We start from the raw sequence: 17,594 nt of genomic DNA on the forward strand, positions 1-17,594 counted from the left end.
GCCCGCCACAGTTGTTGATGCACCTGCGGGTTCGAAACTTGGCTCGGACCTATAGATGGCCAGAGAGAGACTTTCCATTCAGAATAGCTTGTCATTTTATCCCTGAATATTCTCAGTCTCTCTGTTCATTCTTACATTTTCTCCGTACCCCCCTGACATCTCATCTTCTCACCCTCTTTGAGTGTATTTTGTCTTGCTCTTTCTTTCTCCGTCGCTTTTTCTCTCACCCCTCTCATCTCCCCGCTGCCTTACTTCCCCCCCACACATGATTCTCTCTCCCTGTGGCATTGCAGAGGAAATTTAATATTGGATTGTTTGGAGTTTCCAAGGATTCCATTCGGCGTAGCTCCGGGCACTACGCAAAGACAAACATCAGCTGTTGGGGCCAAGAGCAGCAAACATCGCCTCATTATCCCACCATGCTCATTTTTGCTCCACTGGTCTCGTCTTATGCTCTCTTCTAAGTGATTCTTTCTCCATGTTAAACTTGCTCTACAGGACGTCTCTGCTCCTGTCAAAATCACAAAGTGTGGAAAGTGTATAATAAACATTCTAAAGAATCATATTTTGCAGTTTTATGGAATGTTCTAGAACTCTTTTTGGGTGGATTCTGGAACTTTTCACATTCTAAATACTCCATGGGCACCTTGCTCTCCCTGTGTTCCAGATCCTCTGGCGGGAGACTTTTTTTTTTTTCCAGGAAAAAATGTAGGGCATGAAATGCACCCAAACAGATGGATAGATGGATTGACAGAAAGCTGGATAGACTTATAGATGTATAGACAGACGGATGAACAGATAGATGGAAAGACGGTTGGGCAAGTAGATAGATAGATAGATAGATAGATGCATAGACAGATATACAGATGGATGGATGGATAGATGGAGTGGTAGAAAGAGGGATAGACAGAACACAGATGCAGATATATATATATAGATGGATGGACGGATGGATAGATGGATAGACAGACGGATGCACAGACAGACAGATAGATAGATAGATAGACGGATGGATGGATGGATGGATGGGCAGAGTTGTGGATAGAAGGATAAACAGATAAACAAACGGATGGTTGGATGATAGATGGACAGACAGACAGATAGATAGATAGATAGATAGATAGACAGAGATAGATAGATAGATAGATAGATAGATAGATAGATAGATAGATGGATGGATGGACAGAGTTGTGGATAGAAGGATAAACAGACGGATGGTTGGATGATAGATAGATGGATGGATGGATGGATGGATGGACAGTTGTGGATAGAAGGATAAACAGATAAACTGACGGATGGTTGGATGATAGATGGACAGACAGACAGATAGATAGATAGATAGATAGATAGATAGATAGATAGATGCATAGACAGATGTATGGATGGACAGACAGAGTTGTGGATAGAAGGATTAACAGATAAACAGACTGATGGAAGATAGATAGATAGATAGATAGATAGATAGATAGATATGGATGGATGCATAGATAGATAAAGGGATGGTTGTACAGATGGATGGATGGACAGAAGGATGGATGATAGAGTGGTGGATAGAAGGATAAACAGATGTGTAGATAGATAGAGAGATAGACTGATGGATGACAGGCGGACGGACAGACAGACAGATAGATAGATAGATGAGGATCTCAGCAAAGAATGAATGAGTAATATTAGCGATGATAATAAAATAATACCTTGTCTTCCTTTAATGTAATACCCTGTTTTTCCGTGTCATTCTCTCTCTCCATCATGGCTTCTATTGACCTACTCTCTTCAGCCTCTTCTTGCCAAGTAAAACATCTTGTTATTGGGTTAACATTACCTCAGTGGCTTGTCTTTACCTCGCACTTACACATCCCGTATGAATTGCGTAGATTTAAACAGCTGCACTCTGCTCGCTATCCCCCGCTTCCGGTAAGATACTGGGAAATTTTACCGGAGCTGATAGATTATGACTGTAACCATTTAGCCATATGTCTCATCAGTGTCCAGCGTTTGACCCTCCCCGCCGGGCTCTGTTGGCCGGTCCGAACGTACGTGCCTGCCGCAGAGTCTCCTTGCAGTGCTCTTCTGAAACTTAAACTCTTCATTAGGAATCTGCTGACAATCAGAGCAGTCAGAGAGTGTGTGTGATAATCCCCCCTCTCGTTAACCCCCCGTGGCTCTCTCTGTGAGCGCGCACACACACTTGCTCCTGAGGTTTTCTCATTTTTTTTGGGAAGGAATGGAAAGGGTTTGAATCCTCTGCATGCTGATCACCCTTGCCCTAATCCTACTGCCACATTCCTGGCATGGCCGTCTCATGCTCTGTGTTTCTCTCATAGCATAGCATATGCATAGCACCTTATTTATTATCCTCATCACTGGAGCTGAAGCAGACCAGAGCCCAATACGCTCTTCTTTTACTTTGTGAGAAATGTTATTATTTGTATATATTTTATATATATATATATATATTTACAATTATTATTAGCATCATTGTAATTATTATTTTTTATTACATTTTTTTTTTTACTGATTTTACTGATACGTTATATAAATTATAGAGCTCTTTTATTTTTAATGACTTCTAAATTATTTTATTTTATTTTATTTTATTTTCCATGAATGCTTAATTTTCCACCATTAGAACTGGGTGTCAATACACATTTCTCAATTTGATTTATTTCCAATTCACTAGCTTTCAGACTAATTCCACTTCTGTTTGATTTCACTTCAGATTCGAGTTTATGTACACTACCGTTCAAAAGTTTGGGGTCAGTAAGACTTGTAATAGTCTTTAAAGAAGTCTCTTATGCTCATCAAGGCTGCATTTATTTGATTAAAAATATAGAAAAAAAACAGTAATATTGCAAAATGTTTTTACAATATAAAATAATGTTTTTTTATTTTAACATACTTTAAAATAGAATTTATTCTTGTGATGAAAAGCTGAATTTTTATCAGCTGTTACTCCGGTCTTAAGTGTCACATGATCCTTCAGAAATCATTCTAATATGCGGATTTATTATTAGAATGATCAATGTTGGATAATATCAACAGTTGTGCTGCCAAATATTTTTTGGAACCTGTGATTGTTTTTTTTCAGGATTCTTTCATGAATAACAAGTTTAAAAAGTACAGTGTTTATTCAAAATATAAATATTTTATAACAATGTAAATTATTTATTATTAACTTTTAATAAACTTTTAATTATTAACTTAATACATCCTTGGTGAATAAAAGTATTAATTTCTTAAAAAAAAAAAAAAAAAAAAGAAACAATAAAAATGTACTGACCCCAAACTTTTGAACGGTAGTGTATATTTCACTTATAATGCTCTTTGCATTGCTTGCATATTGAAGAAATTCTCTCTCAGCTATTGCTATAAATTATACAAGGAAACTTCTAGCATGGTACATTATAAACATATTGATAATAAATAATAAAAACGTATTTATAATTTATACATTTATAAATGGTTTAAATATATTTATTATTTATAAACATTTTATACTTGTAATACATTTTAAGAAGGTGAAGGGTCTAATATTTTGATGATATAATAAAAAATAAAATAATAATATTCATTATTATTATTATCATTGCTATTATTATTATTATTTAAATATGTTTATTTATTTGTAATAACAATGTACATTATGAAAGTATTGATAATAAATTATAAAAATGCATTCATAATTTATACATTTATAAAATGTTTATTATTTATATATATATTTACTATTTATACACATTTATACCTGCAATACATTTTAACATGGTGTGTGTTATATTTTGATAATAAAAAAGAAATAAACTGTAATAAAAAATAAAAAAAAAAAAAAAAAAAAAAAAAAAAAAAGCAAAAAAACATGCAATAAATTGTGTGTGTGTGTGTAATATTTAATAAAACAAATTTTTTAGAAATGGAAAATTATTATTATTATTCTTTAAATATATTTATTTATTTGTAATAATAATGTACATTATGAAAATATTGATAATAAATAAAAATGCTTTTAAAATAATAAATATATTTAAGTATATGTATAAATATATTTATTATTTATATATTTTATACTTGTAAGAAATTTTAACGGTGTGTGTAATATTTTGATAATAAAATAAAAATATATTGTAAATGTATTAATTATTATTATTTAAATATATTTAGATATTTGTAATAATTGACTTCCAATAACTATAATAATAATTGTTTCTAATTTATGTATATATTAATATAATAAAATATGTTAATCCATATATAATATTTAGTTAGTTTAGAGCTTGAGTAAAAATTACAAATGCCTACAGATTTCAGAGTTTCTCCTTATGCTGGATGGCTTCCTAAAGCAGGCCTGTTTCCAGTGCATGCCGGTTTATTCCATTAACAGCAGCTGAGTGGAAATTGATGGATGACGTGTTAAATGGTTTAAAAAACGGCATAAGTGGCCGCCGTTTCCATCGGTCAAAGAATCACTCAACAAGCGTCTGCTGAAACGACTCCTACAGAATGATGTATTAGCACAAACTGCTTTCTGATCTCACGACACATTTATCACAGGCGGCTTCTCTGGTTTATGCCGCATCCACCCAAAGTCTCACCAAGCGACAGAGCTGGATGCCTCATGGTAAGATTAGGAGGTATCCATTTAAACAGCCCCGCAGATTGGGAAAGCCAGATAACACGCACACTGTCCCCTTACCCGTATCTCTGCTCAACATGAGAGCGACCAGACCGATTTGACAGCAAGCTCTTGAAGATTACCTTCCTCCTCTATGAGCTCAGGAGTTCCAATTTCGGCAGAATTCCAGCCTTCGATATTCCGATTTTTATCAGCGCAGTGAGAAAACGCAGCCGTGGCGTGTCATCGGCAGGAACGGCCGCTCGCTCTTGTGTGAGCTAATGACATCAAGATGCGATTGTCAAATGATACACACCCTTCACACAAGCACATAAAAGTTAGAATAACATAAGAGCACTTTAAATGAAAATTCTGGTGCATTTTCTAAAGATTGCCAATGTGTTACATATAATGGATGGGGCCAAGCGGCATTGAATTCTGTTCAAAAGAGAGCTATTAGCTTTTTTGCCCTCTTAGCTTGTCATACAGTCGAACCAGTGTACGTGTTGTACGTGCACACCTCTCCTTTATCTCAGCCGCTTGCCAGGAAGTGTATTGAAAATAAACCAAAGGATATCCTTCCATACAGTATTACCAGCATTAGACTGATTTTAGGCCACAGTTAATGTAGGTTTCCATCATATTGTCTCAAAGTTATACAAATGTCTGTGTTTTAGAAATCGTGCAGTTGTGAACGTGCAAATCTTTTAGGATCCATTCTTTCCACACTTGTGCAGTCTATTGAGAAAATGCTAATTATAATAAAAGCTTTTAGCTATGCTAATGAGGTCATTTGCATGCGAACCATCGGGCCTCTGGGAATCACAAAATTTCACCACACAGTAAGTTTCCGCAACACCCATTTCAGCGAAGACTTTAATCTAATTTTAAAAAGCAGGACACTTTGGAATTATTTCTAGATCTACCATATCCAAACAATCATTAGCATAAATACAAAGGCAAGTAAAATTGCAGATAGATTGCATGAATGGTGAATGAAGAATCTGAATGTCTCAGACACATACAGTATGCATACTGTGCGCAGAATGCAGATTTTCTTAGAGCGTTTCTCCAGATAACCTTTTAAATTTTGCAAAACTGCCGATGTACAAGCAACCCAGACTGTATCCCATAATGCAGTGTGCTGAATTTGACCTTCCATTTCATTAAAGACAGGGGGTAACTGAAGAGAGTTACTTTTCTGTATTTTTCCCCATACAGTGAAAGTCAATGGGGTCCAATTGAACATTTTGTGGACATTGTCAAAACATCTTCTTTAGTGTTTTGCAGAACAAAGAAAATCAAGGTTTGTAAAAAATGGGTTTTCATTTTTGGGCCTTTAAACTGAATGGAAAGCCGACATCTAGAGAGAGACAGAGAAAATTTGAGCTCATGAATATCAGAGATTAATCCTCCACCTGCGGTTCCTACAGGTTAATGAGCAGAGCTGGGACGCTGAGTCTCCCAAGCTGTTTTACACTGGTGTGTGTGTTTGTATGTGAAGGCAACATGTTGCCTGAAGGTGTGTAGCCCTGGGGTGCATGTTTGCACGTCTAAATGCGCTTGTGTTTGGCCTGAGAACCTGGTCTGGATTTTTTCCGTCCCCGTGCTGGGGTTCTGCTCCGACATGCTGCCCTTTTCCCTTCTTCATTAATCAAAGCTCACATCTCTGTCCTTTTCCTCTCCTGGCGTGCATGGGGACGTGCTCGCAACGCGCTCTCAACGCATTGCAAATCTGCCCACGGAAGGACCTCTAATGTAGTGAATGTATTCAGGTGGGCCGGTTTTATGTATTCACTTTGGAGAAGCCCTGACTCAGGACATTAAGATTCATGATATTTGGGCATTTGTGACACACGCGCGCTGTTTAAAATTATTCATTGCATTCCCCGCAGCATCTGTGACTGACAAACTTCCGCACAGGATACATAGAAAAGGAGCCAGGAAAATCACAATCAGATACACTTTTGGCAGCGGCACACGCGCGCTTTGAAGATCAACGATTCCTCAGGTTAGGCACAGAGGATGTTTGGAGTTTGCCGTCAAGTCGTTCACTGTCGATTCATACTAATCATTCATTTTACAGATGAAGTGTGTTGTGGTGGTTAAATGCTTTTTATCACAGCTTAATATGCAAAGACAACTGTAAGAAAGCCTTTCCCAGGCTGATTCCCCTGAGAAGTATAAACAGTGTAGTATTTTCAAAACATCGCTTATTTGAACCCAACCTGCCCGACAACAGCAACATTGACTCAGCCAATGGTGTGAGTTTAAAACGGGGCTTTCCCTTTTATGGATTACATTTTTGACAATTTTTTTTATAAAGACAAAGAATGTGCATCATTGCAGTAATCAAGCAATTTTAATTCGAACTTATATTTTTACAGTTGAGGTCAAAAGTTTACATCCCCCTTTTCAAGAGAAAATAATAGTTGAATTTATAAAAATGATCTGGTTCAAAAGTTTACACCCCCTTGATTCTTAATAGTGTTGTTACCGCTGTTCTGCAGAAAAATCCTTCAGTTCCCACAAATTCTGTGGTTTTCCAGCATTTTTGTGTATTTGAACCCTTTCCAACAATGACTGTATGATTTTGAGATCCATCTTTTCACACTGAGGACAACTGAGGGACTCATATGCAACTATTACAGAAAGTTCAAACGCTCACTGATGCTTCAGAAGGTAACGCAATGCTTTAAGAGCCAAAGGGGTAGAAACTTTTTGAATTTGAAGATCAGGGTAAATTTAACTTATTTTGTCTTGAATAATTTTCTCCATGAAAATCTGGGAAACATCTTCTGTAGCGTCCGAAGGGCAGTACTAAATGAAAAAATTATATTTACACAAAATAAGAAAAATGTACACATCTCCATTTTGTTCAAAGTTTTCACCCCCGGCTCTTAATGCGTTCTTCTGGGGCATCAGTGAGCGTTTGAACTTTCTGTAATTATTGCATTTTGTTAGTGACATGAGTGGCGCAGAAACACACTTCACCTATAAATAAAACGATTTATGTAGTTGTTTTTAGTTTTCGAAACAACGTCCAGCAGAGCGCCATGTTGGAAGTGTCTCAAGAGAAAGTGAAGGTCTGCTGTTTCTTCAGCCTGCCAGCTTGCCTGGTAAACAGATATATAAAACACCCTCTTCCCAGATGTGAGGGCTAGCTGTGAGACGCAGAGGGAGACTATGTGGATGATGATGAATGGGGTCTATAAACCACGAACCACTTCCTCCTGTACTACAGAGCTCACCTGTTTCTGCTTAACGGGGAAAAAACCTGCTGCTCTTTTTCAGCACCGGCTCGCACGCGGAGCCCTCCGCGGGCCGTCCACAAAGGATGTTTCTAACTAACAGGAAGTCATTGCCCGCACACACATCTTTGATCCTTCGGCATTGTGTACAAGGATGCGTGGCTCGCACTGAGAGATTCAATACATGGCCATCCTCCATCATTTGTTTGTAGCTGATAGCGAGAGTAGTTGCAGATGTTTGGTAAATGCCACGTCAAATTGTGAATGCACAGTTAAAGCTGCAGTTTTTAAATATATAAACCGTGAAGTTTAAGTCTTAAACTTGGTTAAATGATAACACTTATATGCTCAAATCAAAGAGTTTGTGACAAAAAGACATTATTGTGTGTCTCAATATTGCTGTCTTCATCGTTAGTGAAGTATATACTTTTACTTTCTGAATTAGCATGCAGGCTTTGTCATTACTAAATAACAGCTCTGACATTGTTCTATTAGCCCCGTCAGTAGCAGCTTTCCGTCAGGTGGCTGTGTTAATTATCGACTGTGATCAAACAGTCAAACGATCGTGGGTGAGGGTCTGGCGGAGCAGTATCGATGGGAAGAGGGCTAACATTCGAACTCTCCCTTTTTCCCAGACACACACCAGACATGTTCAATACATCCCCACTTTACTTTCCATTTCCCCAGCCTTTAAAACGCTCTCCCTGGCAGCTGTAATTATGAGCTCAACCCATGAAGTTACTGGCTGCGGCGTTGCATGTCTCATTTACAAATGCATCAGTTAGTTTCTCATGCAACACTGTAATTAAATAACTTCATACTATTTACTATTTAGCCATTAAGTTTGTTCTGTTTATTTTCTGCTTTATGAAGAATATTGTTCTATTAAAAGACAATTTTCTTTAATCTGTTTAGTATTGACTTCTGAAAATATATTTCATTAAAAAAAAATCTAATTTTAAATTGCTTTTTATTTGGAGTAGCTATAAATTCTGTGATTAGAGCTAGTTTATTAATAGTATTACATTTAAAGTGATTTACTTTTTTTTTTTTTGATGTCACTGCAATACTGTTTAGGCTGTAACAACCTTTAATGTATTATTCAATTGGAAAACATTCTTTATGAATGCACTAATACCCAAAAGAGCTATAGTTTCTGGTTATTTAGACTTTAATGCAACTACATACATGCATATACAGCATAAAATATACATTACCGTTCAAAAGTCTGGGCTCGGTATGTCTGTCTGTCTTTTTTTTTTTTTTAAAGAAGGAAATTTATTAAAGCTCTCAAATGATTAATTGTGATCAGTCGCATTTAAATAAAATTTTTTTACATAATATATGTTTACATAATATATGTTGTGTGTGTACTGTGTATATTCATTATGTATATATAAACATATATATATATATAGTACATGTAAACAAAACTTTTATTTTGAAGGCGATTAATCACGTTTAATCGTTTGACAACACTAAAATTTATACTTATATTCAGAGAGAATGCATTAAATTGATACAAAATATCTCTATTGCTATTAATATTAAATGCTGTTCTTTTGAATTTTTTATTCATCAAATAATCCTGGAAAAAAGTATGATCACAAAGATGTTTCCACAAAAATATTAAGCTGTTTTTAGCATTAATAATGTTTCTTGAGCATATTAGAATAATTTCTGAAGGATCAGACTGAAGACTGCAGTTACACATGCTAAAATACATTTATATTTAAAATACTTTTTAAGGTAAATAATAAAGTAGTCATTTTAAATTTGAAAAAAAATTCCACCAACACATTTTGTTTTGTAGTGTAAATGCATAAGCTTATTTTTATAGTTAACTCAAGTTAACTATAGTTAAATCTTAATATACCTATAGTTAAATCTCTACATATAGTAGATAATTGCAGCTTTTTGCCCAGTAACATGCTGATATCTTATACAATGTTTCATTAATTTCTTATTGCTTTACTGTCTTACTGTAAAAGTGCATGTCCTAACATATACATAGCTGTTTAGGCCATCGTGTGCATGACGGAGAAAGATTTTCCGACTGTATATCAATGAACAGATCGATACGTTTGCATCGACCGATGCTTTTAAATCAATACCCGGTATGTTAAGTCAGAAGGTGCGATGATGTGTTTTAAAAGAGCAAGCCGGAAGGCTTAATCAGTGCACGCCTTTCGCCCGCCGAGACTTCGGAGGTTTCTTTGCTCATTATAAAGTACGTGTGTGTGTGTCCATGTCTGTAAACACAGGTTTGTGGATAGAGTTGTTACCCGGTGTACACGGTGTGTATGGTGTGTGCATTATTATTATGATGCTGCTGTGGGTACCACGCCACTCTAGGGACCAAGACTTGAGAGGCCCCCTTAAAATACCGCGCAATAATTGGAATTGCTTTATCTTTAGTCTCATCAATTAATGTGCAATTTTCCATTTAATTACCAACTCGCTCACAAAATTTGCAATTAAAATGAGGCGAGATAACAGCGAAGATGCCTTTCGGCTGATAGCACTTGGAATGAGAACACAGGCGTGGTGTGTAATCAGTATACAAATCACACACACACAACGTTCTCAATTTGTATGATTTGGACGAGCTTCATAAAATATGCAACGCCAAGCCAGAATCTAATTTGTGCTTGGAAAATTCCTCACGTTTCCACGAAGTCCAACATGAAACGGTCCGAGCGCAGAGGTGCCGATGGTGTTTATGATCATGATAACCCAAAACTGTGTGAGTGTGTGTGTGTGTGTGATCTCCCTAAAATAGATGCTTGGTTTGTCTTGGCCCCTTCGACCATTTTCCACACTCTTCTGCCAACCTGAAGATGAGCTGCGAGGGAAAAAATGATCTTTCCTGTTTTCCCCGCTCGAACTGTTGTCTGTCTGCTGTCTGAGGAAGGTTACATCCTGTCTGCCGTCTGACAGGCTTGGCATCTGTACTCTATTCTGCTCTGTGTCTCTGTGATTTTCCCACAATCCTCTTGACAATCCTCTTGTTCTGCTGTCCACAGAATTATTGTTGCAGACTTTGATGAAAACAATTGGAAAATGCGCATATGCGCCCATTTATAAACACCATTCTGCGCCTTTAAGAATTCAAGCTGTTAAGATATAGACAGAGCTAACAAGCTGTTCTCAAGAGAGAAAATTACTACTACTAACGCACAGAAAGAACTTTATAGGTCACGTTTTAAATGAGTGATTTATGTCTCATGTAATTACAGAACGGAGCAGAGGTCCCACCCACATTAACTCGGCAGATGTGATTGTGCTGTTCTTTCAGAGTAATTATTTATGATTGCTTATGTATTTTTAGTATTCTTTACAATTGTTAGCTTCTGCTTCTTACATCTGTAGGCTGGAAAACTGAAGACCGTGTTTTGGTGGGTCAGACTGTCTGAAATGATCATGTTATTGATTTTGGTGTGAATTCATGAGGTTCCGTAATGAAAACTGAACAAAAGACTGAGCAAGTTTAACGGTTAATATAGTTTCATATGCTTATGGCTGTCGTCTGGGGTTTGGATGCCACTAAATCTTATTTTGAATGCACTCAAATGGGAAAGTTAATATGGGAGAGACAATATCCAACATTCGAAGAGCATATATAACTTAGATAAGAGCATACATAACTAAAAAAGAAATAAGAAAGCTAGTGTTGGATTGTTTTATTTCAATATTTAAACAAAAGTGCAATTTAAGTATAACATTTTAGGACATTTCAAACTGTGAGCAAAGAGTACAGAGCATTTGTGGTGCACTTGGTAAAACTTCACTTAGAAATGGGGTTCAGGGGTCCATTTGTAGTAACATGGGGCCAATTATCTGTAGTCAGGGTTTCCCACAGTGCACCGTCCCCGGAGTCCACCCTTCCCTTGCCCAGTGTCAATTACTCTTCTGACAACAGAACTAATGAGCCCCTGATTGGCCTGCTGGGGTTGTCATGTTTACCTTAGAAAACACTAACTCATCATGTACCTGCACCTCAAGGTGCTTATTTGTTTTTCTGGACAGGCGTACTGCTAACAGTTTTGATTGGGTCGTCAGCAATGCGTTAGATTGTCTTGCTTAAACTTGATACAGATGTGTTGGACTTAGTGACATTATTTGTAGATTATAATATTATGTATGAACTTTGTGCACAGAATTGCATTAAGTGGACACTCTGGGTATTTAAAATGTAAACATTTTGTCCATATGACTATTTATTTATTTATTTTTTTATTTTATTTGCATACTACAACATTGTATACATTTTTGTTTAAGTACAGTTTAAGTACAGCAGCACCTAGTGGTTTGTCATGGAATTGCTTTAGCAAAGATCTCAGGAAAGTTGCAGTATTTATTAATTAATTTATATATTTTCATCAGTATTATTAATTACACATGCAGTCTGCTACAAAAGATAAAAAGCACAATTATTTTCCTTCTGGTAGGAAGGCCAGTAGATATAAATTTGGTTATGAAACAGAACAGCAGATAATCTTTCATGTCACTGTTTTGTTTTCTTCAGGATCTCCATGTGAAGCTATCCCATGATGCAACATGTGTCCCCAGCACCAGCATTGACCATGATGGCCACACAGAGTGTTCCTCCACCATCGTACCAGGAGAGCCAACAGGTCAGTTAACAAACAAACTGTTTATTATTGTTATCATTATCATTATTATTGATTTTAAAACAGAGTATTATTGTAATATTATTTAATAAAAAGATAAAAATACATTTACTCACCTCAGTATTTACATAGTAAATAAAGTAATAATAATAAAACATACCTGCCTAACCAGATTTTGTATTCCAAATAAAAAATTATAGTTTAAGATTTTTTGTAATGTAATGCTGATTATTATTGTAATATTATTTATTAAAAAGATAAAAAAAAACTACCAGTCAAAAGATTTTTAATGTTTTTTAAAGAAGTCTCTTCTGCTCACCAAGCCTGCATTTATTTGATCCAAAATACAGAAAAACAGTAACATTTTGAAATATTTTTGCTATTTGAATATATTTTAAAATGTAATTTATTCCTGTTATCAGAGCTAAATTAATATGTAATGCATCATTACTCTAGTCTTCAGTGTCACATGATTCTTCAGAAATCATTCTAATATGCTAATTTGCTGTTCAAGAAACATTTATTATTATTATTATTATTATTATTATTATCAATATTTAAAACAGTTGAGTATGTTTTTTCAAGATTCTTTGATGAATAGAAAGTTCCAAAGATCAGCATTTATCTGAAATAAAAAGCTTTTTTATTTAGCAAGGATGCTTTAAATTGATCAAAAGTGATGATAAAGATATTTATAATGTTAGAAAAGATTTCTATTTCAGATAAATGCTGTTCTTCTGAACTTTCTATTCATCAAAGAAACCTGAAAAAATTGTACTCAGCTGTTTTCAACATAATAATAATAATAATAAATGTTTTTTGAGCAGCAAATCAGAATGATTTCTGAAGGCTCATGTGACTCGAGTAATGATGCAAAAAATTCAGCTTTGAAATCACAGGAATAAATTACATTTTAAAATATATCCAAAGAGAAAAGAGAAGTTATTTTAAATAGTAAAAATATTTTAAAATAGTACTGTTTTTGCTGTATAATTGATCAAAGAAATGCAAGCATGGTGAGCAGAGGAGATTTTCTTTAAAAAACATTAAAAATCTTAATGTTCAAAAACCAGCATAACCAGATTTTGTAGACCAAATATAAAAAAAGAAGTATTTTATTTTATACTATTAAACCTTTTTTTTAAGTGGGGTTATTACAGTAAAATGTGGTTTAGTCTCAAGTTGTGGCACATCTGTAGTTCTGTGCAAAGTCATATCTTCCTTGTGCTTGTCCTGAGTTAATCAGAGGGACACAGTGCTGCGTTTTTGTCCCAGAGCCCCCTCTCCCTGTCCGGCTGCTGTTTCCCTCCGCCCTGAGGATTAGCGGCTGGGGAGAAGAGCAGCGCGCTGGTGGAGACATGCAAATGAGAGCTAGTTAAGTGTGAAGAAGCTAATTTATTTCCTATTTGAGGCTGGGATTAAGACTTCCAGCTTCCTCCCTTAAACCATTTTTGTTCTGGGGAGGGAAACAGGAGGGGGCTTGCTTTCAAAGCAGCATCGCAAGAGAGAAAAAAACAGGGCAGGAGAGACAGGGAAGCGTAGACAACCAACGAGTTGTTACTCTCTCTCCCACTAATGCATCCTAAACAGGGTATTTGTTCATCTTGACAATGTTTCAGTTGCTAAAGGGCAAGACCTCTGCCCACCTCGACTGCCAGAATTTTATTTGATGACTAGGTGGAACGTTTTCCTGCAGGTGACCTACGTTTAAATTTTAGGGGTCAAGTGCCTCAGTTTAGAGTCTAGATTTTAATGAGACCATATGCTGCGTTGTCTTGCGCTGTCAAGACAAACCGAGAGAATGCAGAGACACTGGAAGTGCCTTCCTGAATATGTATGCTGGGGGAAAAAAAATATTTCCTTGCTAGCCTTTGTCTCAAGTTTTTCTAGAACTTTATCTGGACGTGTGCCGTTTTCCCTCATCGTGGAAAAGATAACAAACAAGATTACTCCGCGCACATTTCCGCTCTTATAGCTCCTTAAAAAAACATTGTATCCTATTAAAAAACACAAACGTGAAGTGTTCATAAACTAAATCTGATAAGATGACAGCGCCTGGCTGTGAGCCACCAAAAACATGCACACAAGCAAGATGATCTTGAACTGCATCTTTGGCCCACTGGCGCAGAGGAGGTAAAAGCAGGATGGGTTGCGCTGTCTCCAAACATGTTATTTACCTTCAGTTATCTTAAAAGTTGTCTTATCTAAAAATTCTGGAAAGGACACTGAATTCATTTGACAAAATTGTAAATCTGATCTGAAAGGAATAGTTAATGTATAGGCGAAGTTAGGGTTGGCCAACCCACTCAAAACTGCTGCTTCTGTCTCTTTTTTCTTGACAAGAATTTCATTTATTTAGACACAGAATGTCTTTACGACCACTCAAACTGGAGAGTATTTAGACGTGCACTCCAACTTCATGTCAAACAAGCACAGAAAAGGTACAGGTGACGCGGGAGCTTCAGTAGAACAACAGTGAACTGCGGTCATACAAGATGTTGTCAGTCCATATGTCAGTAAAACAAATTTTCCTGTCCTGTCAGCCGTTATACTGTGCTAGTAGGCTGTTTCATTTTATATTAAAGCGCGAACGCAACTACGAGCATGTGTGTCAAATTCATGTCACATTCAGCAGCGGCACGTCTTAAAGTAGGCAGCAGATCTGTAGTTATTTTGTTTTCTGTATTTCTGCAGATGACAGGCACTACGCAGCAAAACTCAAAGGCCCAGCATGTCCACCTCTCTGCAGCCTCAGCGGCAGGGGCCACCCAGGTCAGCGTGACCCTTGACCCCCAAGCCCAACTGGAGTCAGACAAACGGGCCGTTTACAGGTGAGTGTTATGGAGTAATGCAGCTTCATATTAAAGGACATCATTTATAAGTAAATCGAGATTTGTGAAAATGTCTGCAGTGCTTACAGATACAAAACATGATGCAAAGATGCTCAGATAGTTGCTAAGGTGTTGTAAGAGGTCACTAGGGCACTGCTAGGTGGTTGCTTACAGGAGGAATATGAATAAACAAACAAACAAACATTGCCATTTGAAAGTTAACGGTCGGTTTTATGTTTTTGAAAGAAGTCTCTTATGCTTAGCAAACTGCAAACATATATGAAAAACAGTAACTGTAACAACTGTTTTCTATTACTAATACTATACAGTATTATAAAATGTAATTTATTTCTGTCATGGCAAAGCTGAATTTTCCACAGCCAGTCTTCAGTGTCACATGAACCTGTCAGATAATATTTAATATGCTGATTTTGTCCCTATTATTATCAGTGTTGAAAACAATTGTACTGCTTAATGTTTTAGTGGAAACATTATACATTTTACATAAATTTTGTGCAGGATTCACTGATGAGTGGAAAATAGAATAATAATAAAATATTGTACTGACTCCAAACTTTGGAAAAGTGGTGTATATGTATGCCAAAGTATGAAAGTTTTGTGTTGCTTTATTTTAGTTATATTTTCCCAGTGAATATTGTGTAGGTACCTGTACACCATTGTTCCATCAGCTATAAATAATGCAGTTTTATACTTATTTGAAACCCTCATAACATATTGATCTAAATACAAGCATACAGACTAAGACGCTTGATTTGGATAGCAACTCGCCTGCATAAGTCATATTTTCCTCGTTTATTCATGAAGTAAATAATACATGGCACACTGACACTTTAAATACTTAAAGGCTCATTCCCAAACCTCCCCTCCCCGGTTGATTACAGCGCGGCTGTTTGCAAGCCGCATGCATATCGTAGCATCGTCGGTTCCTGTCTGAAAGCAGCCGCGAGGGTTCGTTCGACCGGCTGCAGCACTGGCTATGATTAGCGGTGTCTCGCGGCGGCGTGGCAGAGGCCCGTGGTTTCACGCTAACCCCTGAGGCAGGTCTGTGAAGGCCTGGGCAGGCCTGGGGCTCAGTCTCTCAGCTCCTCAGAGAGAGAAAGCTGCCTTTGATGTGAGCAGCCAGCCGGAGGCGGCCTGCAGGCGGTGTGAAAAAAAAAAGCCTAGTCTCAGCCTACATTCACACTACTTACACACACACACACACACAGTGTCTGCTCGTACTTCCCCCTCGTTCCTAGTCACATATACTCAAGCACAGAATCAGAGTATGTATCTCACCACCTCCTCTCTCTCTCTCACACACACACATGCAGATTTCTGGTTTCATCCTACATGACACATCTTAAGTGCTCTAAATATTCAAAGACGCAGCAGAGAGCCATCACTCATAACTTGTTCTGATTCTCATCCAAACGCACACCGGCACAATGAAAGCGCACAGGTGAGGTAGAAACCAAGGAGATTTGTATTAGACTTGACATCTCGTGCTGTCAGGTGTCTTATGCAATTGAAGTGCAAATATCCCTAAGTATATTGCATACAAACAAGAAATGTTTTGTTCATTAAATCATTATGTAAATTTAGCTACTTAAATAATAAGTATTTATTTGTGTATGCAATTATATGCATTATAATTTCTCATAATTGCTGAGTCAATGTTATTCAGGACAGACATATTTATTGGCCAAGCAACAATGTTGAATCTACTGACTCTGAGGCACCAGAAAAAGATCACAAAACTGTTTATAGGTCAGTTTTTTAGCCGAATGAACGGAGAGTATGAAGCTGAATTTTGATGGCATTTCTGTCTGGTAGAGCATGCCACTTCAATGTTATGGGTTACATTCCCAGGAAAAACGTACTGATAAAATGTATAAATATGAATACATAGCTGGGTAGATTACTTACTAATTGTAGTCTATTACTGATTACAGATTACAAGTTGAAAACTGTAGTTAGTAATGCAGTCTAGGTTACTCATTTTAGGTAATGTATTCTGACTAGTTTTTAGATTGCTTAAACGGTAACACTTTAGTATAAGGAACAATTCTCACTAATAACTAGTTACTTATTAGCATGCCAATTATTAGCATATTGGCTGTTTATTACTACTTATAAAGCACCTATTCTGCATGACCATATTCTATATCCCTAATCATACCCAATTTCTGAACTTAACAACTACATTACTAATTATTAATAAGTAGCAAATTAGGAGTTCATTGAGGCAAAAGCTGTAGTTAATGCT

At 36.6% G+C, this 17,594-nt stretch overlaps 1 protein-coding gene across 1 annotated transcript in view; it reads left to right on the forward strand.

Annotated features, from left to right (window-relative positions):
• The window catches only part of pknox2 (pbx/knotted 1 homeobox 2), a 94,537-nt gene that overhangs the window by 41,400 nt on the left and 35,543 nt on the right, over positions 1-17,594 (forward strand). The window contains exons 3-4 of the mRNA XM_051121683.1: positions 12,389-12,497; positions 15,189-15,325. Coding sequence (XP_050977640.1) covers positions 12,411-12,497; positions 15,189-15,325 — 224 coding nt within the window. The 5' untranslated portion in view covers positions 12,389-12,410. The remainder of the gene's footprint in view (positions 1-12,388; positions 12,498-15,188; positions 15,326-17,594) is intronic.

The sequence above is a fragment of the Labeo rohita genome, chromosome 10 (genome assembly GCF_022985175.1).
Source record: "Labeo rohita strain BAU-BD-2019 chromosome 10, IGBB_LRoh.1.0, whole genome shotgun sequence".
NCBI classification, from domain to species: Eukaryota; Metazoa; Chordata; class Actinopteri; order Cypriniformes; family Cyprinidae; genus Labeo; species Labeo rohita.